This window comes from Crinia signifera, chromosome 9 (assembly GCF_055691185.1).
Source record: "Crinia signifera chromosome 9, ASM5569118v1, whole genome shotgun sequence".
Classification (NCBI taxonomy): domain Eukaryota; kingdom Metazoa; phylum Chordata; class Amphibia; order Anura; family Myobatrachidae; genus Crinia; species Crinia signifera.
Window position 1 is genome coordinate 61903532 of NC_139225.1, and position 27435 is coordinate 61930966.

General features: G+C 41.5%; 1 protein-coding gene across 1 annotated transcript in view; it reads right to left on the minus strand.

Annotated features, from left to right (window-relative positions):
• LOC146035584 (G-protein coupled receptor 83-like) overlaps window positions 1–27078 on the minus strand; it is a 36871-nt gene extending 9793 nt beyond the window's left edge. Inside the window, exons 1-2 of the mRNA XM_083159120.1 lie at window positions 26261–27078; window positions 610–735 (exon numbers count right to left, since the gene is read on the minus strand). Of these exons, the coding sequence (XP_083015246.1) occupies window positions 610–735; window positions 26261–26641 (507 nt within the window). The 5' untranslated portion in view covers window positions 26642–27078. The remainder of the gene's footprint in view (window positions 1–609; window positions 736–26260) is intronic.
• Window positions 27079–27435: the final 357 nt, after the last annotated feature.

Below are 27435 nucleotides of genomic sequence, written 5' to 3' on the forward strand. Positions count from 1 at the left end.
GTGAGAGTCTTCTTGGTGAAAACCACACCGATGGGTTTAGACTCCGTGTCCTTGTCAGGTTACATCTCGTTGAATAGCATGCATGTTGTACAACAGGAATAGACAACCTGTGGCACTCCAGCTGCTGTGGAACTACCCATCGCAGCATGGGGTTTCACAGGTTGCCTACTGCTTATGCACAAGATATTGGTAGGATGGATCTGATTTTTTATTTGTTCTGTACAGTGTGATGGACTAAACTTGCTGGTCATGCCAGGCCAGGGAAACATTTTTAATTAAATGATATTTCTATGCAAGTAAAATTGTTGCTGGGGAAACCAAAGTATATAAATAACTAACTACTTTTATTTTATGACACGTCTATTTCTGTTTTGTACAATAAAATAAGTGAACACTATGTTCCGACTTTAAAATGTACCAAAGTTGTGTGATGTATGTTTATCAAGTCATTATAGATTACTTCTTTGTTATTATTTGTTACCTAGACAACAAAGAAAACAATTCAGGTATATTTTAGACCATCAGAATTAATTGATGTCATCAATCACCACTATCATCTGCATCAACAAAAGTCATTATAAAGTAGATGTTTGATACCAAATTGCTTACTTGATGTCTGTCCAGAGCGATAGCTGTAAGGGTAAGCACAGACACGTGGACGGAGCAATACTGAACAAAACGGCTCACATGACACATGAGTTTACCAAAAACCCAGGTACTGCTCACAAAACGAACCTAAAGAAAAAGAGGGAAAGTGTTATATGATAATGTTGTTTTGTAAACAGAATGGAAAATACAAAACTGTTACCAAGTTAATAAGTTTTGAGCAGATAACATTAACAAAATAATGGCTCCCGTACAAAAAAGTGTATGAAGCTCATTCGAACATTCATTTGTACAGTACCACATGTACTAAAGCTCGGTTAGCATAAATACCATACTATTTATCATATATAAGCAGCTCAGGCTTACTGAAAACCAAACACACTTTAATTTTGGGGTTAGAGATCAAACTAGGTCCCAGTTTGGGTCATCTCGTCAAGTTCAGATTTTTTCATACTGTATTATCAATTTTGAAGAAATCCAGAGTTAAAACTGAAACCAAAACACTTGAGGGTGGATTTGCTATAACCAAAACCCGGTAATGATTTAGAACCAAAACACAGTGATCAATGCACATCCTTACAATATACAGTATATTGTTAGAACATATAAGCATAAGTCATAGATAGATATTTGTAACCATAAAGTGTATTGCATCTCAACAAGAGAACATACACTCAGGCCAGTATTCAATGCTGCTGATGGCTATGTGCAGCGAATCCTGTTTAGGATTCGCTGGACATTCGCAGGGTTTTGGAGGGCTGGAGCATTCGCTGCCAGCCCTCCCTCTCACCCTATTAAACACCGCAGGGGCTCGCTGCCCCTTATGGCAATTTTTAACCACGGCAACAGGCAGGAAGATGGAAGCCTCCCTGCCTGCGCCGGAATGTGTGGGGGGAAGGAGGGCTCCCGGGGACACAGGTAGCAGAAGCTGCCCACCAGAGAGCTGGCAGGGGATGCGGTTAGGGAGCCGCTGCACTGGTCCCGTTCATGCATATGTAATGAGCGGGACTAGTGCGAAGTGAATATCTAATGAGTGGCTCACCGCCCCCTGCTGGCGAATGTGTAAACAAAATTAATTAAAAATTAAATATATATTCATGTGCTGCGAGTAAATGAATAAAAATAGCATGCGCCTTCACAGAATAAAATTACTGATTTTTTTACACCAAAAAAAACCCCATTATTTTAAACAATCACATTCCAGTTCACCTTAAAAAGATGTTGAATGCAAAACGGTGAAACATGGCGAAAATCATGCTGAAAGCAGTTCTCCATCCTAGCATTGAATACACTCTTGGCGAATCCCAGTGAAAACCCCATTGAAATACAACAGCAAATTGCAGCGAGCATAAAACTGAGAACTGGCCGGCATTCACTGTTCGCTTTCGGCGAACAGTGAACATTGAATAGGCTGAATCAGATTTTCAGTGAAAAAGATTCACCGCAAGGAGTGAAAACAGCCCGATTCGCCGGAAAAAAATGGGGAATCGGGAGCATTGAATACTGCCCTAAGTGTAACACTAGGAAATATTGTTAAATATATGGCCTTATAACTTTCCATCATTATTATTAGATGCATCCATAAAGGATATACCCTTCTAATTATGTTCAGTCCTTATGACCTTATATATTGTATATCTTCAATTTACAAACATTTACTGGTTGTTTCTATCATACTGCATTTTACTGTAACTCAACAGTTTTTTATGAAATAAATGTCAGTTTGCATTCACAATGATATTTTGGTGCCATAATACTACCGAAGTGCAATGTAGTGGGGGGGTAGGGGGATTATTGTGATGAAGTTATGTATGCGTTTGTCTCTAGAAGTTGCCAGATCATGCCATTTGGCTAAACAATGTTTCCTGTCTGTACACTTTTTTATTTTTAAATTTTTATACATTTTTAAGACAAACAGTAGATATGTTTCATATTTTAATTACATATCTACTACAATTCATAACAAAAATAAAATTAAGAAAAAAACAAGATAAACAACATTATACATACATCATGTACTGGCTAGATATACATTCATACATATTCCAGGATCAATATCTTATATTTCTAATGGTGCCCATACACGTTACAATTATTGTATACAATGTATACAATATCACATCTCATCGTATCTTGGTTTTGCGATGAGATGAGATCTAGTACAAAAAGTATGTGCTGCGTACACATACTTCTTAATCTTCGGGCAAAATATTTTCCTACTCTTTGTTCATAAATTCTTAGATGGCACTCTCTCTGTTCCATATACCTTTTCAAAATATTCCATTTCTTAATTCATTTATTATTGTCCATCCCTTCAGTTGTCTCCATTTTATAGGCATCATTTATTTTATTTATTATCAGTGATATGGATGTTTTTTGTCGCTATAAAGACATGATTTAAAAAATATATAAAGGTCAGCTTGATCTCTATTGTATATACAGACATTCCTCACTCCTCCTGTTTACCGACCACCCGGACTTACGACCCGGGCCTTCGTTTAGCGTCCGTGCTGTGACTCCTCAGACTTACGACCCCGCCTGCTCTGATTTACGACCTGCCCGCCTACCCTCTCGCAGTTACGACCTGCCCTGCCTGTTTAGCGACCCGCGTCTCAGAAGTCTTATGGGGTTTTATATATGCTCTTTTAACAACCAATTCACTTGACAACCGGGTCGTAGGAACGGAACCTGGTCGTTAAGTGAGGAATGTCTGTACAAGGAGGAGTACCATCTGGGGAGATAATTTAATTTCGACCACCGTTACTTGGAAAATGTTTCTCCAAATTCATACAAAAACCTTTTAATAAATTACACGTCCAAAATAGATGCATCAAATTTGAACTTCCTTCACTACATCTCCAACAGACAGGAATGAAGTATACTCTATAAAATAAGTTTCATAAATCTTTCGATATGTGAAACTTGCGGTTTAATTTTCCTTTCCAGATTGATATTTATCAAAAGCATATACCAAAAAGTAATTCCTCCTCTCTGGTTCCTACTTACAATCCTATTCATTTCATTTTTAGGCAGTTGTTTAAACATATCCTCAGATTAAGGACATTTGATCAACCAATATGGAATTCCATATTTCAGTTGTACAGTATCTGTGCAAGCTCCTGCGACCAGCGATCATAAGGAGGCTAAAAACGGGAGCGCGCACCAGGAGATTTATCGCCGGTGCACACTCCAATCGCTGGCAATATGGTCGCTCAGCAACCATATTGCCAGCATGTTTTGCCCTTGTGTACACAGCTTTAGTTTTTGTGTAATTATGATCTCCGAATTTGGGTGAGTTTACCCTTGAGAAGTCAGTCTCTTTTATTGCTGCTATATCTATTTTTTGTGAGTATGAATTTTGGGGAACCCTTTTCCTCTTTTGTGGTGAATTTAATGCCTTTGCATTAATAGTTAATATATGTATCATCATTTATTAAATATATATTTTATTTTTATATATATTTTCTTTACCTTTTCTACCATATCCTTAAAACTGCAAGTTTCTCCTTAAATTAAATCCTGGAATATCTAACATTCACATCCTAACAAGAAATCGACATACAAACATTGGATTTGAGACTTAGAACACTTACATATATACTGAGCTATATTGTTATTATTAGCGCTTTATTGGTCTTTATACATTGAGACTTTAGTATTTCAGGGGAAGTGTTTTTTAACCAACACCTAAGCTATAAATTAGTCATCTTTATCTTTTTATCTCTATGATCTAGAATGGATAACAAGGGGAGGGAGAGAGAAATATTCAAATTTTAATGGTATTTAAGGCGTATCATTAAACTGTACATAATTATCATTCTATGGGAATACTTTACCCCAATTACTGCATATATTTGACTGCACCTTTTGATGATATGGATTGTCCACGTGCTTATTGAAATATAAAATACTTTTTTTCATTGATGAACAGAATGTGCTTGCCTCTGATTCCAAGTTTCCCCCAATTACTTTAATACATAACACATACTGTAATGAAGACATTCCCTTTTATTACTGTCCAACTTTGGACCATTGAATTTGGACTATTTGGAGGTCCTCCACCATTTTTCTTGGGCTTGTTATTGCCTGTATCTGAAGTTGCTTAAGTCCATCCTCTTCTGCTGTAATGTTTCTGATAAACTCTTGATGGCTAAATTATATCCAGCACAGCCATTTCTCGAGTGACCCTCAAAATCTGATCCTTAACTTGTGGATAGTGTATCCTCATTATTACATTTCTGGGGGTATCTTGGGGGGCTTTTTTGCCATGGAAAGTTGGTGTATTCCTTCTATCAGTAACTGTGTCTTGGGGGAATTTGGCAACAACTTTTGAAACATATTTTAGACATATTGTTTTAAGTCCTTTGTCTGCATTGTTTCAGGTATTCCTTTTATTTTGAGGTTATTCCTGATTGCTTGGTGTTCCAGGCTAGCTGTTTTATCCCTTAGGGACTTAATTTCTAGCTTGGTATTCTGGTAAGTTTTTAACAGATCGTTATGTGCTATAGCCATTTCTGAAATGTTATCCTCAAGTTGATAAGTTATATTTCCTAGCTCACAGACTTCTTTAGTTAATGCTTGTACTTTACTCATAATCTCAGAAAATGTTTTTTTTTTTTTTTTTAATCGGATAACAGTTGTAACTTTCTTTAACCTTTGTAGTGAAGGGTTTAAATTTTTTTACTGATGAATCAATGGGAATTTTTTTACTTTTTCGGGGCTATTGTGATTTTGTCTCACTCTCTCCCCTTCTATCTTCTCTTATCCCTTAAAGGATAGGGATTGTCATGTTAAATTATGTTCCCAATTAAATTTTCATCTCTTCTATAAAACACATCTCAGTATGTGCTGGTTTGGGGAGTCACTTATTTATTTTATTTTTTTCCATTTTATGTTATAGCTGTGTATTTAATATTACAATCAGGCTCAGACAGGTTTCCCAGGCTTCAACTTGTGGGGTCACCTTCCAATAGCTTTCACTGGGATTATTCCTAGGCAACCATTTGGGCTGTGGGGTTTCTTATTGCTGCAGCAGGGGTTTTAGTATATCAACAGGTCTGTTTATCACTGGGCTAAACAGTATGGGTAGTGTCTCAGTCCCTACTAGTCCAACTTTCCCTATCCACCAGCCTCTCAGATGGGCTGAACTGTTTTAAGACCCCTTCCCCACAAAGAGCCCCAGATGGAGCTCTCCCAACCTCTCTTCAGTTTCAAACTGAGGGTCGTGCCAGCATCTCACCTTCAGCCTCTGGGGTCCGAGCCAAGCTGTGTCATATCTCCTCATCCACAGCTTTCGAGCCATGTGCTTGTAGCTGTTGGTGCACAATCCACGGGTCCCACTACATGTGTGTGAAGCATTCTGGTGATCGCAGTCTGCCCAACCACGCACAAGCCAGCATCCGTAAGCTACATTCTGCAGCTGCTTCCACAGCTACAGCACATGTTGGGTGAGACCAGGAGAATCGGCTTCCTGCTTCTCTCCTGCTCTGTCCAACATGACGTGACTTCCTCACCATGCCCCCCCCCCCATGTCTATACACTTTTGATAAGGTTAACCAAGGTCTTTATAAGCACAAGGCCATGAAATAGTCCTCATTTTTGTGATCGGTTGGAATTGCAATGCTGTTGATAGGTAGATTCTATGAGGGGGTGAGGTTATTTGTGCACTGTGCTACTCTGGCCTATCATGGAGTTTGTGGGTGGAAACCATTATGGGGTATTTATAGTACTGTAGGTCACAATTTCAGGCCTTCCTCTTTACAGCTTGAAAGCCCCTGTTTATTATCTATTTTCCTTTATTTTGGTCCTGTTTTTTTTTTTAATTTTCAGTTTCACTTTAGTCGGCTATGACAATCATGCAGGTAGGAAATCATTACTAACCAGGGGTCAACAGTTGCTGCATAAGAGGTCATTGTGTGGTACTCCTTTTGGAAGTACGACGAGTATTGAAAATGGACATTCTCCTGCAGGAACGTCCATGCTTAGACAATGCACAATTTTGGTTATGCAGTGGGGAGGGGTTTCAGTCATCTCATTATGGCATTAGAAGATCTATTTCACTGGAGCTGGTGTTTGTCCAGGACTTCTTTGCCTTCCTCTAAAATTAATATGAACTTTATACTATTTAAATATAAGCAGTTCTGTGTCAGTGTCTTTATTTGCAGTGTTAACTCCCTTATACTATATTTTAAGTTAGCTTATCTAATTAACATTTTTGATGCCTTATGCACAGTAGTTAGTTTCTTTTACCCTGGCCACAATGTTTCCCAATGACCTTTCAGAGCAGTGCACTGCACAGCATCACAAAACTTAGGGATTATATTAACACTTTGAGTGCCTAGTGATTTAGTCAAAATAGGTGTGAAAACTGCCAAGCAAACATTTTTATTCTTCATAACGACCTGTAATGTTTACCTTATAGAGGAAATATGATTTTTTTTTACACATTTTCTACTTGAAATTATATAACAAATGTGAATGATGCTGGCATTTTTAGCAGATAATTTGCACATCTCTCACAGAGATGTTGGCACTCAAAGGTTTAAGCAAAGCAAGTTCAGGTAACCTGTAAACAAAAGATCATTGACAAATTAAAAGTGTATAATGGACATTCGTGTGGATATTTTCATGTTAGCATCTAATGACTCAGACCCAGTAATACAGTCAGCTACTTACAATGAATGCTAGAACATTTAAAAATAATTGCTTCTGAGTAGAAATAAACAGATGTTTAATTCAAACTGCAAACAAAGGTATTGCTTTTCTTCTTAGATTGTACCTAACCATCCTTAGCTAAATTCCCTGCTCGTACCATCCCACACTAACAATGCAATTCTCACATACTTTGCTGATTAATAGACTGTGTTTTTCTTCAGCTACCATGAAGCATAATTAGCCTACACAGTTACAGAGATGCCATGATATGATTAGGGGTCAGAGGTGGTTCCAGCACACAGAGAAATGAGTGTTCTGAATTGTTCTTGAAAGAATAGTATAATCCTCTCATGTTCACCTAGGTCAATGACTGATGAGTGGACTTGAACTTATTATTCATTGTGACCTAATTTTAGGGGAAGATAAACAATATGTAAGTATAGGAAATGTAATTGATTTCACTGCTATGAATCATATTCATATTGCATTTTCTATTTAATATGACCAAAATGCAGTCAACAAGAATGTTGTATTATGCCTCAGCAGTGTCACATTTTATTAATGATTTTGTCCATGTAAGGCAGGGGTGGGGAACCTTTTTTTTGTGCAAAGGGCCATTTGTATGGGGAAAAAATCCTGCAGGGGCCATATGTAAAAATGTATTTTACAAATTGTCCTGCTGCAGCTGTCCCATGCTCCAGCGGCTGCCGCTGAATAGGAATGACAGTCTCCTGCTGCTGTTGATTAAGAGGAATCTCATGAGAACTACGACCTCTCACGAGAATTCCCCTGTACTTGACTCCCAGCAATGCCGCCGGGCGTGCGGACGGGCCACTCAGACTGGCTACGGGGGCCGCATATGGCCCCCGGACCTGGGGTTCCCCACCCCTGATGTTAGGGCACCTGGAATTTTTCTTGGCCATGCAATGCCCCCTGTGACTGCAAGTCTGAGTAAGGTCCGATTTACTCAGGTGTGCAGTCATAGATGAACATCGCGATGAATGGTCAAGATATTCATCTAGAACCACGATTGCATAACAGTTTTAGCAATCCCAAATGCAGGAAGGAAGTGGTATGCGCCTCTTCCTGCATTTGCATTGCTAAGGATCGCATATGATAATCTGTTGTGAGCAGCTTCCCCATACAGTATGTGATACAACCTGAATCAGGCCATAATGCATTTCAATATTTTTTTAAACAAAATTATTTATTCATAGAATAGGGGTTTGATCGATGGCAATAAATGTGATCTATATCAGCAGCTCCACATTTTGGAAGGTTCATTTGTTGTGATTTTCAGCACTGAGCGCTAATGTGAAAATTTGCAGTGGAATTAATTGAGAAAGCTGCCGCCCAGACAGTAAAAGATGGCGCCCATTGTCTGAAACGGTACCCGGGCAGCAGTGAACACTATTGGTCCCCAGCGTAGTGCATATTTAATGAGTCGGCCGCTCATTACGTATGCACATATGTAATAAGCTGGTAATTACATATGCGCATATGTAATGTAATGTAATATTAAATATGCACTGCGCTGGCTCAGAGCAGATCAGCTACTGCTCACTGTCAGACCCCCTACCCTTCCAGCGTCCTGCAGCTCTCCTCCCTGCCTGCAGTGCCTTCTGAAAAAATGCCTTTGCATGCCTACCTTTTTTTTCCACCACACTCAGAAAATGCCAGGTTTCCACCCCCAAACATCAACTTCCTGTCAGTCAAGCTCTGGCCACATTGCCTTTACTATCTATACACATTTTTAGTCACTATTTATCCTTGCGCATGTGCAATGCATTCGGTAAGCATGCTCAGCCATTCTATAATTGGTCCAATTTTGATTCTCTGATTAGTTGCTTTCAATGGGAGGGGGCAAGGGCTGTCTAATTTTCTCAAAACAGCAGCTATTGTGGGTGGAGGGATCAGGCCAGGATCTTCATCAGAGGACAGAAATTTTCTGGCCTCTTGGTAGCTTCTGCAGCTGCTGGCTTATGTGACCCCATGGGCATGGGGCACCTATTACGGGCGGCAGACTTCTTGTGACCAGACTCAGTGACCTGACCAGGCAGCAGCATGGCCAAGCGGGCAGCAGTGAGTGATGAGCGGAGCTGTTGTCAACATGATTCATGTCACTCGCCACTGCCCACTCGGCCATGCACATGAATCATGGTCAGTCCCAGTCCGGAGCCTCTGACATTCCCTAGTTTAGGATGAGCTGAGCTACTGCCACCTGGCACCTTTTGGATATACTATACAGACATCCTATTGGCTGCTGTGTATAAAATGGGTGTGCAGGGGCAGGTACAGCTAAGTCAAGCTGCCGAGTGGCGCGCCCATTGCAGATCACAGTGTGTTGTTCCTCCCCCTCAGTCCCTTCAGGTCCGTCCAGTCCAGACTAAAAAAAAAATTGAGGTTTGTTGTGGTGGCTTAAGTATAAATTTGATCACTGTAAACATATAAAAGGGGGGGGGAGAGCGGCAAAAACGTTGCGCCTAGGTGCGTCACACCCCTAAATTCACCCATGTCCACGGGTTTTTTTAAGGTCATATAATCATCTAAACTATGATAAGTGGAGCTTAAGGCAGTTTAATAAATAAACTTAAGTGCAGGGGGGAAAAAATGCTCAAAAGTAGGGATACTAATAATAATGCAATATTAACTAAAATGTTTTTCGTTCAATATCATTGCATTCAAATTTTGTACTTGCCTTATGCTGTTATGCAGAAAATGTTTTCAGGAACAGTAGATGCCCTAACCCTGCAAAGTTCCATCAGGCATTATTATAAATGGTCCAAAATGACAGACTACCTCTATCTGGTATTGTTCATGCTCTGAATTTAGGAAAGATGGCAATTTTTCCATCAGACCCTGCTATAAGCATGGTCAAAGCTTACCCACCGATGTCCAATAGTTTAGCATCAATGCTGGAGATCAGATGGGTTCCTGCAATTGGTGGTACAATGGTGCATTGCTACACAAATCTACTAAGCTGCACCAGTATTAGATATTTTGGTGCCCTGTGGCAGAAATGGAATTGGTGCCCCCCCCCACACACACACACTCACAAAACATGGATATGGACAGTGCACAGATAACGTATGGCGAGCGCAGCAAGCCATACGAGGGGATGGGGTACACTTATAAGGTGTCCATGTCGACATAGATCGACATAGACACGAAAAAATTGAAAAACCTACGTAGGCCATATTAATGTTGACCATGTCGATGTCATAAGGCTTGTGTCGACCTTCTGATAATGTCATTAGTGACTGTCATCTATGCCGTTACCCAGGTGTGGCCAAACCTGTCCTCAAGATCTACCAACTTGGCAGGAGTGGCCAAACCGGTCCTCAAGATCTACCAACGGTCCATGTTTTCCACATCAACCAGCTGGTGCACAGCTGTAGTCCTTACCAACTGTCACATTTTCAAACATGCTGCATTCATTCCTACTATAGATCCACAGGTTGCCTGATATACATGAACTATGTATATCAGGCAACCTGTGGATCTATAGTAGGAATGAATGCAGAATGTTTGAAAATGTGACAGTTGGTAAGGACTACAACTGTGCACCAGCTAGTTGATGTGGAAAACATGGACCGTTGGTAGATCTTGAGGACCGATTGGGCCACCCCTGCCATAACCATATTGCACCAGGTAGAATACCTTAGACCATGGGTCTTCAAACTGTAGCCCTCCAGATGTTGTGAAACTACATGTTCCAACATGCATTGCCACATTTTTTCCTATAAGAGCATGCTCAAACTGTCAGGGCATGCTGGGACATGTAGTTCCACAACATCTGGAGGGCCACAGTTTTAAGACCTATGCCTTAGACATACAAGAGCAGATAGAGCCCTGTAGACATACTGCACCAGGTAGAGCCCATTTTACATACTATAGCAGGGTAGATTGTCTTAGACATTATGCAAAGATGATGCTGTGATGTTCGGCGCCCCAAGGCAAACTATAAATTTGCACTTTCCCATACAGTGACAGCGCACACCAGGAAAAAAGGGGTATCATCTCACAAGGAAGGGTCGTGATCACACAATATTAACCCTATTTTATATTATGCTACACAGTAGCGCAATCTTATTTAAATTACACTTTCTGTAGTGTCGTTGATTCATATTACAACACATAGTAGTACACCTTATTACTGTTAAGCTACACAGTAGTGCCTCGTACACATAAATCCCACAGTAGTTGTGCCACCTACACACATAATAGTCACAGTAGTAGCACAGCTGACACACCTAATGCCCGCAGTAGTAGCACCACCTATTTACATAATGCCAAAGTAGTAGCTCCACTTACACATAATAACCCACACTGGTAACACTGCTTATACTGATAATGCCCACAGTGTTAGCACCGCTTATACATATACTGTAATTCCCCCAGTAAAAACCCTGCTTCTGCATATATTGCCACAGTAAATGAAACCCTTGAGCACATAATGCACATAGTAAAAGTGCCCCTTACACACACAAATCCCACTAGGCAAGCACAATGTATGTGCACAATGTCCTCAGGAGTAGCTCTGCTTATGCCCACAATGACCACAGAAGTAGCACCACTTACGCACACAATGCCGACAGGAATATCGCCACTTATGCACACAATGATAAGAGTAGTGCTGCATACATATGCCCAGTGACATAACTATAGAGGATGCAGGGGATGCAACTGCTATGGAGCCCGGCGGCTTGGAGGGCCTCAAGGCAATCTCCTGCACCCTCTCGATGTGTTAAAAAAATATTGCTAAGCAGGAGACCCTGGCAGCCATCCGGAGCTGCCAAGGAGGAGACACGGAGCTGGCAGCCGGATCTGCTAAGTAGGAGAAGCAGCTGTTGGCCTGGTTATGGCTGACCTGCATACAGTGCAGGCAGCATTGCGGAGCAGAAGAACAAGCCGCTAAGCAGGAGAACCGGCTGCTGGCTATGCTCAGTTGCAGAAAGTGCAGGCGGCGCAGAGCAGAAGAACCTGGTGGTCGGCCTGAGCCACTGAGTGAATGTAATGTTATATCTGGCTCTTCTCACCATTCAAATGGTGGTGTGCTGTTTTCTTCTTCTTTGAAGAAATATCAATATATAATTTCTCTATATTTCCAAGCATCAATAGAGACCAGGGCCTATAGCCCAACATTCTGACTGCTATCCCTGTAGGAGACAGAGCTCCATTTTAAAGGTAAAATAGCCTAATTGTCTATGGCCATTTGGCTATGACATAATTATTTGATTGTTTTAAATGTTGGTGCCCTCAATTCTTTCTAAAAAAAAGTTATATGTATTTTTCAATTAGGCTACTTTGAGGCCTTATTCCTGTAAAAGTTTGGCATCAGTATATTTTATCCTGGTATGTTCTCCTACAAATATCTTTCTTCTTATCTTTATTACACAATGATTATAGCACTATTAACTCAATTTCATCTTATTTACTGTAGGTGTTTTTATCGATTTGGTGGACTAAATAATACAAAATAAACTCTGGTTACATCAATGGGAGAGATAACATCATTCTAATTTTATTGGTATGTACACATCATAACATACAGTATGTTTCCTGTCACATCTTTTTCAGCTAATTATATACTGTATAAAACATATAATACCTTTTATATCCTTCAGGTATATATTCACTGTACCCTTTAAAGAAAATGCTATCCTTCTTTGACCTAAATTCCTGAATTACATATCGGAGTAGGTGCCGCCTTCTCCCCAGTTCCTATTATAGATTATTGATTGTTAATGACTATGATTCATTTATGACTGTGATCCCTTTTGTAAAGCGCAACGGAATATGCTGCGCTATATAAGAAACTGTTAATAAATAAATAATACATTTATGATAAAATTGCATTATAGGTCATTCATAATAAAGAAAACCGGTACTTGTTTCCTAGCACGGCCACAACGATCATGATCGTGGGCATCGTGAGTAAAAATCGGGGGCACCGACGCGATGCCCGCGATTTCCCATAGGGAACAATGTTAAATGCCTCAATTTACCCGCGATGCCCCCGATTTCCCATAGGAAACAATGTTAAATGGCTCAATTTCACAAAATCATCATAGGGAACAATGGTAAATGGGCCAGAAACCCCCCAAAACACCCCTGAACAGTGAAATGTCCCCCCAAAAGTAGTTTACGCCACCCCACGATCAACGTGAACCTGAAGCGTGGCGAGCGCAGCGAGCCCACGAGGGGCGGCGGTACGCATCCTCCGACCTTTTCATACCCCCACTATCCACGTCGGCGTGGAGTTGAGAATAGAATAGTGTGGCGAGCGCAGCGAGCCACCGAGCCCGAAGTGTGGCGAGCGCAGCGAGCCCCATGAGGGGACGCGGATACCTGTGAAGCCTGCGAAGGGACGCGTTTACCTGTGAAGGTATCCGCGTCCCCTCGTGGGGCTTGCTGCGCTCGCCACACTATTCTATTCTCAACTCCACGCCGACGTGGATAGTGGGGGTATGAAAAGGTCGGAGGACGCGTACCACTGCGCTCGCCACGCTTCGGGTTCGCGTTGATCGTGGGGTGGCGTAAACTAATTTTGGGGGGACATTTCACTGTTCCGGGGTGTTTTGGGGGGTTTCTGGCCCATTTACCATTGTTCCCTATGATGATTTGGTGAAATTGAGCCATTTAACATTGTTTCTTATGGGAAATCGGGGGCATCGCGGGTAAATTGAGGCATTTAACATTGTTTCCTATGGGAAATCGGGGGCATCACGTCTGGACCATTTAAGCCTTTTTTAGCCGCATACGACGCGACCGACGCGATTTTGACTTTTTTCAATGCATTTTAATGGGAAAATCGGGGGCATTGCGTCGGTCGCGTCGCAGACCACTAAAAATTACACCCGATGCCCGCGATTGTGGCCGTGCTAGGAAACAAGTACCAGAAAACCTTTCCATGTATTGGATGTCTTATAATAATAGGAAACAAACCATCCCTGATGGAAGGTATGCCCCTCCTTATAAGTCACATAGCTTCTGATCATTCCACCACCTCTCTGTCTTTGTCTGTTTTCACTACTTTATTTTTCACCTTACACCTTGTAATTTTGTAATTTTTTGTTAAGTGTACATATATATATATATATATATATATATATATATATATATATATATATATACATAGATAGATAGATAGATAGATACATATATATTCTGATTATGTACTGACTGCAATGTTTGCATTTATAGATTTGTTAATATTCCACTGATTAAGTCTTTATTGACAAAACATTTTGGGATATTTCTGTTCTGATTGATTGAGGATCAAAACATATGTTTTAAACGAATATTAGAAGAATTTAATAAACACATCTTTTGGATAAACAACACCTTTTCTTACTTCACTGGAACTTGTGGACATTCTCGCCTGAATCTCATGGTTTAATTATATGTCTCAGGTGCCACAGCACTACTGAGTTGTGTATTTGATTGTTGATTCCCTAGCCCTCTGGGAATATAGGGGTTGTGCTGCAGTTTTTTTACGAATCATTGGTTTCAGTCAGAGTTGGCAGTCATAGTCAACATTTTAAAGTTCCTTCATCAGCATAACATACAATGATCATGTTTCTTAACATTGGTAAAGTAAGTCTGTCCGTTAAAGATGCTTTGGAGAAGGAATCTAGTGATCAGCCCATGGCCTGCCCTTTTTTGACAGTCAGACATACTTTGCCCATGTTGAGGTACATGATCATCGATCATGCACCACCATCCAACAGACAAGGTAAACAACCTCTTTGGTTACTTAGATGCGAGGCGCAGTGGATCCATAGGTTGGGTACAGCACCCCTAGGGCTCAATGAGTTCGCTGGGCTCCATTGTTTTTTTTTTTTTATTTTCATTTAGGTTTTGTATATCCTGTTATATCTTGGTCCATGTTTTGCGATACTAATTATATTTGTCTAGATTTGGTTTATATTAAGATACATTTCAGCTTGCTTTACCAACTTGTCATGCTTGTATATTAACATAGGATGTGTTGCCTTTATAAATTGTGTTTACTTTAAGATGCTGTGGTTCCCTTTGATATGTTTTTTATATATATGCTGCACTGTTTATGTTTTTCCTCCAACTATATTTGTTATCAGTTCCTATAGTTGGATGTCGGGCATACACGCGTCATGGGGGTGCCCGCTCAGGCCGTTGACGTCATTGTAGTGCGATATGCCCAGAGGTCTGCATGCGGATGGGAGGTACTAGTGGTGGTATTTGTAAATTGTCTATATGTATGTTATGCTTTTAATTGTCCTGATGAAGAAGCATGATTAAAAATCTCTGAAAAGGTCGACTATGACTGCCCACTCCAACTGATTCCATTGCAGTGAGTGCCACCATCGCAGAGCTATATTGGGGACTTTGGGCACCACAATCTTTATATGCTAAGGCATGCTACTCATTACAAGTCTTATATATAAATGTATACCAGTACGGATGGTGAGGTCATGGGTTTGGTTCCCACCATAGCCCTAACTGTGCGGAGTTTGTATATTCTCCCCGTACTTGCGTGGGTTTCCGCCCAAATTCCAAAAATATACTGGCAGGTTATTTGGCTACCAACAAAATTAACCCTAGATTGAATGAGTGTGCGTGTACATGTGGTAGGGAATATAGATTGTAAGCTCCACTGGGGCAGGGACTGATGTGAATGGTCAAATATTCTCTGTAAAGTGCTGCGGAATTTGTATGCGCTATATAAGAAACTGTTAATAAAAAAAAAAAATATATATATATATATATATATATGTTTTCCAATAGTGGAAAGGCGCCTATAATACAGAAACACAGTCCATAAGTGATAATTCTTTTTCAATGATGCAACGGGGATTTCATCCAATATTAGTTTTTATTTTGTCCTTCAATGGAGAGTCAATAGTACAATCAGATGTATAAAAAACGTCCCAACGCGTTTCGTCTTTAAAAAGACTTCATCAGGGGTACCATGATACAATCAGAATATTAATGAGAAGTTTATCCTTGGGGGTTGGTAAGGATAGCAAACAACCTCTGCAAATAGCCTCTGTCTCCTACAACTGTGGTCAGCAGAAACAGTTGTAGGAGACAGAGGCTATTTGCAGAGGTTGTTTGCTATCCTTACCAACCCCCCAAGGATAAACTTCTCATTAATATTCTGATTGTATCATGGTAACCCTGGTGAAGTCTTTTTAAAGACGAAACGTGTTGGGGCGTTTTTTATACATCTGATTTTACTATTGACTCTCCATTGAAGGACAAAAGAAAAACTAATATTGGATGAAATCCTCGTTGCATCATTGAAAAAGAATTATCACTTATGGACTGTGTTTCTGTATTATAGGCGCCTTTCCACTATTGGAAAACATTTTGTGGACTTTATTCCTTGAACCCTCTGGGAATTTTGTGGTCAGGCAGCCAAGTCCCGATTGTTTTAACTTGTATACCTTGTTATATTTGCATTTCTGGTAGCGCGTTTAGGAATATTGGGGATTATATATATATATATATATATATATATATATATATATATATATATATATATATATATATATATATATACAGTGGGTTTTCAGCCCGGCACTCCCTGGAATGGGACAACTTCAGCCTGGGTGCCCTCCGGAGTAACAGTATATCGCGCGGTGCAAATGCAAGCAGCGGCACTCCCTTTTTAAGGTGGAACTGGGTCCCCGTTTACAAGGTGTAAAACAACAATTGTTGTTTTACACCTTGAAAACGGGGACCCAGTTCCCCGAAACGTCGGGATCACATTAAAGTTTTTTTGAAAAGTCCTGGGAGTGCCGCTGCTTGCATTTGCACCGCGCGATATATATATATATATATATATATATATATATATGAGACAGACTATATAAGTCCATATATCCATATATAAAGCAGAAGATCTCAGACAGATTAAATGCTCGGCTCTTGATTGTTCACAATCTGTCTTTGAGTGAGGAATAGTCAAAAATAGATTACAGAACCTGAATAGCAACAAATATCCTGGCCCGGATGAAGTACACCTAGGATACTAAAAGAATTTAGTTCTGTCATAGCACTAACATTATATCTGATATTTGATGAATCAATAAACACAGGGATGGTACCAAGGGACTCGTGCATAGCTAACATACTGTACAGTAGTACCATTATAGAAGAAAGGTTGCAAAACTAACCCTGAAAATGATACACTGGTCAGCCTTACATCCATTGTGGGAAAAATATTAGAAGGAATAATAATAGATAATGATGTACAGTATTACTTCTTGATTTCGCTAAAGCTTTTGACATGACCTCTTAAAAGGTTGTTAATAAAACTAGGTAATTTACAGTTAGGAGATTTAATTAGTAATTGGATTAAAAACTGGTTGCACAATCGGGGACAGAGAGTGTACCGTGTTCAGTTCTGGGCACTGCACCTTAAAAAGGACATAAATGAATTGGAACAGGAACAGGTACAGAGAAGGGCGACTAAGCTAGTAGAAGGTCTCGAATCACTAGAATACAAAGATACAGAACAGATGTAGCACTGCTCATCCAGTGCTGGGACTCTCCAGACTACCCCCACTGGCGAGCGGATGCTACTTCTGACTGGGATGCGTAAGCGTCCCACACGCATGCGCATCCCAGTTTCCTGTTGGCGGGGGATGGGAACCCTGCCCGCTTCCACTACAGGGAGATGGGCAGGGTTAGGGGAGGAGTGGGGAGTTGGGGGACAGGGAAGGGGGATGAGGCGGCGGGGACCCAGGGGGAGGTCCAGTTGAAGGGGTTGAGCGTGCATCTTGTGCACGTGCATCCCCTTCTGTCGGCTGTTGAATCTTTCGCCAGCCCCTGCCTGAATGAGAGGGGATCCATTTGTAGGTTAACCAGGCTGAATATGTTTTCACTGGAGAAACAGAGGTTGAGAGTAGATATGGATAGCATGTTCAAATACAGAAATGGGAATCAAATGGAACTGGGAGATGATTTGTTCACTAACAGGTCTATAATTAGGACACACGGGCATGTACTGAGGCTTGATGAAAATAAATTCTGTATTGAATTAAGAAGAGGATTCTTCACCATTAGAGCAGTACAATTATGGAACTCATTTCCGCTGGGGGTAGTTACAGCAACTACATTTTTGGCCAATAAGGGAATCCTATAGATATGACTTTCTCGAGTCAGTAGTTACAAGTCAAATAGGTTGAACTTGATGAACTAACAACTTTTTTCAACCTTAATTACTATGTTACTATGGGGGTTATTCTAGTTCATTCTTTCTGACAAAATCCTTCTTAGATGGACAAAACCATGTGCACTGCGGGCGGGGCAGATGTAACTTGTGCAGAGAGAATTGGATTTGGGTGGGGTTTTTCTTCAAAGTGAGATCTATATTGCAGTGTAAAATAAAGCAGTCAGTATTTTCCCTGCACAGAAACAAAATAACTCACCCAAATCTAATTCTATCTGCACATGTTACATCTGCCCCCCTGCAGTGCACATGGTTTTGTCCATCTAAGAAGGATTTTGTCAGAAAGAATGAACTAGAATAAACCCCTATGTTACTATGTATATACCCCACCCCATAAACTTGTCATATTGGTTGACAGCAAACAGCTTTTTCACTTGGGCATAGAGTTGTGTCCATTTGATTTGCATCTTTTCTTTCAGCATGTCACAGTATGCAAATATCCATACACGTGCCTACACAGTATGCCATGCTGCAGTACAGTTCGCAGCATGCACTCCTTTCATTTTCTGTCCCATCTAGTGGCCACAATTAAAATCAATATACTGTACTTTTGCTGTAACATTTTCAAAGAACAATAAGCTACAGTATTATTAGATGAAGAAAGCTTTCCTCCAAGAATTTGCAACAATTCATGGACAAATGGCATCAAATTGGTTGAAATAGATATTTTGTTTCCAATGATGGAAAAAAAAAACAAGAGCTGTATCACACTTATGCACAATTTGTACTGTCATATGGGATCTCGCTCCAGTTTATTGCGGATATGTATGCTAAGCTTCCAACTGTCACCTTATTTAAGGCAATCCTTATCTAGAGTATTTTACTTTGAGTCACTAGCATTTAGATGGACAAAACCATGTGCACTGCAGGTGGGGCAGATGTAACATGTGCAGAGAGAATTAGATTTGGGTGACTTATTTTGTTTCTATGCAGGTAAAATATGGACTGCTTTATTTATACACTGCAATATAGATCACTTTGAACTAAAACCCCACCCAAATCTAATTCTCTCTGCACAAGTTACATCTGTCCCTCCTGCAGTGCACATGGTTTGTCCATCTAAGAAGGAATTTGCCAGAAGGAGTGAACCAGAATAAGGCCCTTAGACCCAATGGACTTTAAGCATAAATGAATAATGGCAAGGAAGCTATATTGTCATTTATACTCACTGCCGTGATGTTTTCATGATAGATACACAGTCCTGTCGCAGACAAGTTGCTATACATCATAACATGCAGTGGCCAGACCTGTTGCTCCCATTACAAATGGGTGGTGTATTATACCCATAGTGTGTTGTTCATCTGGCAGCACGTTAACTCCTACAGCACTAGTACAGGTGCTGCTGCAATGACCAAACAGCCTATAAGACATAGGACAAGCATAAAAGACAAGCATGCTGTGCCATGATGTCTATTAGTCTAATGCCAGTCAATGTTTGGAATCACTGTACAGGAGGTGCATAAGAGGTTTGCTAACACTTTACCACTCGGGCAGTGATTTCTCATGCGTGTAATAGCTGAAATATAACACGATTCTCCACCTGTGAGCTGATTCAGTGGCTTCATCAGAATTTTTTTTTTTTTTAAATACAGTAATTTTCTGATTAAGCCACTGAATCAGCTCACAGGTGGAGAAACATGTTATATTTGAGCTATTACACGCATGAGAAATCACTGGGCGAGTGGTAAACCTCCTGTACAAACATCTGCTATTAGATGGATAGAAAGCACATCCAGGGCCACTGAGAGTGCTGCCAAGCCCAGGTTAAAAAAAATGGGCGTGGCCAACTGGAGGGGCGTGCCCACTCCACTGTACAAAAGAAACAATTATCATTTGCATGCACAGGCAGCTGGGCAGCAGGTGTGATACCTGCTCAGGGAGAGAGGACAAGCTGCCGTTGCAGCCTACTCTCTCCCACACTAAACGGAGCAGCATGTGCTTAGCTGGGGAGAGAGGCTATGCTGCAGCAGCAGTCTGTCCTCTTTATCCCATTACCCAGCTTCCTACAACAGGGGAGGGGGAGCGGGCCCCAGGCCCCTCCATCAGACCTGTGCCCATATAAAATGTACCCACCCATCTCAGCGCTGCTGAGCATGACGCAAAATGCTGTAGGAGATGCTATTAGATCATTGCAGCAGAACCTGTACCAGTGTCGTAGGAGTAGTGCTCACATGCTGCCAGCTAAACAACACACCACGGGTACAATACACCCCCGCTTATAATGGAAGCAACTGTCTGGCCACTGCATGATATGATGTATAGCAACTCATCAGCTACAGAACTGTGTATCCATCATTAAATCATCATGAGAGTGAGTATAAATACCTTGCCATTTTTAATTTATGCTTAAAGTCCATTGGGATGAAGGGGGTGATTCTGGTTGACTTGCAAAGCAGCATAAATTCATTCAAATTCATGATGCCCGCCAGGCACGCAATTGCCCGCCACCACCCGAATATCCCCACCGATTTACAAATGGATCTTTTGAATAAACATCCATTCGCAAGGGAGCGTAAAAAATGATTTTTCCCCTGTTGGCAAAGTCAGTGTTGACTGATCTATACAGAGAACGGGGCAGGCGGCTGACATCCTGTGATGTCAGACGCCAGCCCCTGGCAGGCAGCTGCCCCCCTGTGTTCTCAGGGGGATGCCCAGTGTTTTTCTGGGTGCATCCACCATTTCTGTGGGTACACCCAAGAAATACTGGGTGTCCCCATGTGAACAACGCCTGCCCACCTCCATACCACCTCCATACCACCCCCCTGTGCGAATTCCTCGGCAACTGTGCACTGTGTCCCTATACAAGCACATATGTGAACATGCCCATGCCCAGAACTCAAACATTGGTCCCCAGTGCGAATATGTCAGGGGCCGGGCAGATTTGAATTTGGATCGAAATTGCAATGTAAAAATCTCCATATAAGGACTGGCTTTATAAGGACTGAGAGCGGGAGGTTTCCATACATACAGTATACGCAATAAACCAGAGTAAGAGCTGATATGATTGTATGAATGCTGCATAAGGGGGATTAATCTCTCTTTTTTCATCATTGGACACAAAGTAGCTCTTTTAGCCAGCTTGATAACATTTGTCCATGAATTGTTGCTACATCATGGAGGAAGCTTTTTTCATCTAATAATACTGTACTGTAGCTTCCTGTTCTTTGAAAACATTATAGCTAAAGTATATTGATTTTCTTAGTGGCCAATATATGCTCATTGTTTTGTGGCCAATATACACACATTGTTTTGTGGCCAATATACACACATTGACCCTTATTCAGATCGGATTGCCATAAAAATTTGTTCTCAAAACGGGCAAAACTATGTGCACTGCAGGTGGGGCAGATGTAACATGTATACAGAGAGTTTGATTTGTATGAGTGAATTTCAGTTTCAACACACCCCACCCAAATTTAACCCCACACAAATTTAACTCTCTGCACATGTTACATTTGCCCCACCTGCAGTGCACATTTTTTTGCCGATTTTAAGAACAAATTTCTACTGCGATCAGATCCGAAAACGGGCCATTGTTTTATGGCCAGTATACGCACACATTGTTTTGTGGCCAGTATACACACTTTTTTTGCACATATACAGTACCCCCCCCCCCCCCCCCAGTTAAATTCTGCCACTGTTATCTGCATAAGTAAAGCCATATGCAGTCTGTGAGACTGCTCTGGCTTCAATGTGACTGGCAGTGACTTACTATTGGGAGTCTGACCTGCCAGTCACTTAAGGCAGTCCCATTGGGAGGTGTTCCCTCCCTCCGGGATGCCTCTATGTGCGCAAATGCGGGGCTGTCCTAAAAGAGCCATGGAGGCTTGGGCCAGCGCATGCACAGTACGTATCAAGTTACTGCGCATGCGCTGGCCCTGTGCAGGGGATCAGTGGCTGGAACTGGCAGCAGCGGGAGCGGGAGGTGCATTGTGGCAGTCCCCCTCCTCCACAAGGGTAAGAGCCACCACTGAAGTAAACCCTGTTTGAAAGCTTCAGATATTTAGATACTATTTGGCACCAGGTGCAGTGTATTTTTCCTTGTTTTAGATATGAAATCATATGCAGGCCTATAACAGTCCCACACTGAGGGCCAGACTCTGGTTGGCTCAGAAAGCCACAAAGATCGCAGTTACTGAGCGCCAGGCAGAATACCCTCCTCCCCCACCATTGCTTTCCCTCGCAACCATGCAAGGGGATGTGTACACAAGTCACCGACCAACGAATGATTTCTCCTTCCTTTGCAAATAAAAGTCAGTCTGAACTGACTTATTTGTACGTAAAAAACTATACCCAATAATCTGCGCAGATTATTGGGTATAGTTTTTTATCATTATGGTGGAAACCTGTTTTTTGTAGGATTACCACCTAATTAGGTGTGATTACACAGTCACAGCACAATTCTGCTGCTGAAGAAAAATAATAGAAATGGTACAAACCTATTTACATATTGATAATTAATAGAAATAAATACAATTAGCGCCTGAATAGGAGGGCAACCTCAAAAAAGTTATATTATTTGTGCGTGCCTGCCCGAAGACGGGGAGGGTGGCAGACATCCTTGGCCGGCATCGACCTGCCTGTGTACTCATGCTGGGTGTTCCTATGGGCGATCCCCATCCATACCACTGACCACCCACGGCCCTCCGAGCCCACTGCAACCGGGCCAGCGAGTGTGTAACTCACCATGGCCATTCACTGTCGGGGTTTGCACATGTACCATGACCATCAGGGTACGGGCTGAATTCGGATTGCTGTGTGTAATCCAGAATTGGCTTCTCAGTCTGTGACTGCAGGAGCACTGGCACAAAAATACATACAGGCCCTTATTCAGGTTCACTCGCAAAGGCAAATTCCTTCTCAAATGGAAAAAAAACATGTGCACTGCAGGTGAGGCGGATGTAACTTGTGCAGAGATAATTAGATTTGGGTGGGGATTTACTTAAAAGTGAGATCTCAATATTTTTCCTGCACACACACAAAACAACTTGCTCAGATCTAAATCTCTCTGCACATATGCCCCCCCCCCCCCCCACAGTGCACATGGTTTTGTCTTTGCGAGTGAACCAGAATAAGGGCCATAGAGTATATGGTAATTCAAAAATACCTACGAGCGATAAATGTCCACACTGTGGAAGTTACTATTTACACTGAACTGAGTAGACACAATATAAATAAAACTTGTTATGTCAATTTAATCACAATTGTACATGTTTTCATTGCAACAATCTGATACTATATTACAGTATGTTGAAAAAAAGACAGTACTTTAGTGTTGCAAAATGTTATTGAATATTGTGATATCTCCCAATCAAATATAGACAAATGATAAATTTGTTGTCTGTAAATTAATATTTAAATTTTTATTATACTCACTGATTTAGTTCTAGATTTTCTGTATATTTTAACTTTAAAAATATTTCACTTAAATATATCCATTAATTAAAAGTACTGTAAATGTACACATACTGTATGTTCCAATATCCCTGAAGAGGTTAACATTTTAGCATTAACGTAATACATTTAAGGTTGGAATCAGGTCAATATGGGATACTTTTTTTCTATAAAGAACACATTTTTGGATTCTCATTTTCTACACTCAAATCAGATAATGGCTTCTAGGCTAAATTCACGTTTCATTTTTCCACCCACTGTTTATTCTATTGTAAATGTTAACTGTTTTGGATAGTAACAAATAATCCAAGATTAGAGGACTTTCATATAACAATTATATACAAATAACCTTTCTGATACTGGGCTACTACAGCTTTACAAGCATTGGCTATGGGTAGATAAAGGACATATTTTTAAATAATAAGTTTATGAAAATGATGTGAAAAGGGCTGCTTTTACCTACTGTAAGTGCCTTTGAAGCAGTTATCATGAAAAACTGCTCCAAACACTTTAATTTGCAGTAACCAGATCACATTTCTCATACTTATGATTGGAAATGTGGCTGAATGAATTTCTTTAAATTATCCCCTCCTCCCCCCCCCCCCCCCCAAAAAAAAAAGAAAAGAAAACACAGTGATCCTTGTTACAATGGCCCTTATTCTGGTTGGTGCGGAAATGTCCGCGTACGTTCGTGCCGCCGATGTTTTGTGCCTGCGCATGTGCAGAGGCGTCTCTGCGCATGTGCGAACGGGACACACGTCCAAATTCCGCATGAAATGTGTACACTACGAACAGGGGGTGGAGAGGGGCGTGAAGGGCTGTTTGGGCTCATTACCATATGTTTACACCCCGCGTTTCATGGGCGTTCCCATGCAAACGCTGGGCGTACCTATGGTAATGCGGCCGTGACGCACGTGTAGGGGGCGGACATATGACATTGCCGGATGTCAGCTGCCCGCCCAGATCCCTGCTTTTGCACGGAGAAATTCCCGTGTGGTCTGAGGTTGCGGGAGCTGGCGGACCACTCGGTCCTGCATTCAATGTTCTGCGACCATCGAATGATGGGGGAGGTTCCAAGAGATGGAGGAGGTGTATCCGTAAGAAATTCACTCATGCTCCGTGCGGTCAGCGTATTACCGCATTCGGACGGAGTGAGCGAACCGTACGAAAGGCGGGTTTAGGACGCACGGTCCTGGCCGCATATTCGGCTCCGGCCGCACCGACCAGAATAAGGCCCAATATGTCTCCAGCTTTAGCCAGCATAACCACGCACAGAAAGCTGATGACCCCCCCTACCCCCCCCCCCCCCCCCCCCCCCCTCCAGGAACTGGTGATCGGTGCTCTGGTGAGAACTACCTGTCATAGGGTCTCCCTACTGCTTCTGGGACCTCCAGTACAGTAAAGTAACAGTTCAGTTTACCACACCAAAGATCACAGCAGCAGACAGTCCCGATGGCAAGCAGTCCTCCAATCGCCAACCCCTGGCTGTTGGTAAGCACTGTCAGCAGTTGGGACAGTGTCGGCATCGGCACATGTGTAGCTCATCTGTGGGGTATATTTCAGGAAAATGACGATTTGGTTGCGGATTGTCCCTGCATGCGAAGTTGTGTCCCTGCACGCGATAATTGATACACCTGGATGATGCAATCAATTATGGCTTTGCAGACTGGGCTATCACTCACATCACATCCGCATCTTGAGTTTAAGATGTTGATACATCGACCAATAATTTTGAATCATGTTAACCCTTTAAATAGAGTAGAGATAAAGTTTGAGACTACTCCTCTGACAAACTGTGCATATTTGAGATGCATTAGCATTATAATGCTATGACAACAGAGCTTCACTTACAAATCTCCCAATTTCTCAAAGGTCGTTTCTGATGGGTTTTAGAGATTTTTAAAATCTGTCATCCACACGGGCAAAGTGTGATGACCTGTTTTTGACACTCACAATAAAAGCAAAGAATGTTATTGGCCATGTGCAGATACCCGTACTGTGTTTTCATGCATGCTGCTCTGTCCGTGGTACTGAAAGATGAAGTACAGTATAAACTGCAGCACTGTAAAAGAAGCACTGTGGTTATTTCATTATTGTATCACTGATGCTGAGACAGAGAACTTGATTAGCACTTAACGACCACAGGGATCTTACTTTAATAGCTACATGGTTTAGCGCACTGATAGTCTTATCAGCATGAGTCACACTTTTAGTGCCACTTACACTTAATAAAATCTATTTTGCAACAAAATCATAACGTGGCTCTTTTCAAACAGTACCAATAAACTAAACGACACAGCAGCCAGAGCACAAAGAAGCAGTTACAGTATCAGAACTGTCAGCGGTGTGCTGGTACAGTAATCATATCTCCCTATGGTATCTCACCAGGGTGAAGGGGGTGTTGAGGAGGGTGATCATTATATCTGCCACTGCCAGGTTGACAATGAATAAACTGGTGGCCGACTGAATTCTCTTGTTCTTTATGACGACATGACAAACCAGGATATTCCCAAACAGAGAGATGACAATGATCACAGAATAGGCAACTATCAGCAGAGCTTTCACAGTGGAGCTCTGGGACTCTGCCTCATACTTGGTGTTGTTCTCAAAGTCTCCAATGTCGTTGATGTTTAGATCCCCATTGAAAAGTGATGAGATGTTAGGAAAGCCATAGAAGGCAGAGAATATGTCAGATGAGTTAGCCACACCAGTTCTCCTAAAGGGTTTGGAGGCATATGGCAAGGCAAACCACATGTGTCTAGTCATGTTAGTAAGCTGGGGTGTAAACCTCTGAACTTGTCTGAAGTTGAGATAGTATTCCACAAACTGTTCACACAGTGCTTTGTGAAGTGCCCCTTGGCAGCCTGCTATGCATTATGATGTGCTGGTCACCTTCCCGTCCTGATGTTGCTGTGCTACATCCACTGTGCTCTGTGCCGTATAGTGGAGTTTAGGCACAAGTTCCTTGCTCCGAAGTAAAATGTGTCTATAGCAGGGTGATGTACAGTACTTTATAGCGTTATTGCAGATCCCCACTGCTCAGTGCAGGCAGGAACGTCTCTCAGTAAGCGCATAGGAGATGATTGGAGCCCCCACCTGTAGCATAGCATCTGACGGGCAGAATGAAGGTCATAGCATCCCCGTCTCCATCTGTAGTGCACCAGTGTCACATCAAAGACTGAGCTTGGTTCTCATTATATAGATTGCAGAGCAGTGACGGCCCCCACCAAGCACAGCCAATAGACTTCTGCATGTAATAGCTGTTCTGTTCTAACATGTTACTTTCTAGATTTCTGAGCAATGCTTTAGTCACAGCTGATTGCAGGGATGTATAGCAGTACTGTACACACAATTTATTTTTACATAACAGTTTTACTGCTTCATTGGATTAAGGAAATTATTCCAGGGATTAGCCTATTATGGTATTTCAAGGATAATTTACTAAACATTATGCTTCTTATATGCTACTATTAATTACATTGCTATCTCTACAATACTATATCACAGGTGAAAAGTTCAAATCACATAGAAAATATTGGCCATGTATAGATTACATTTCT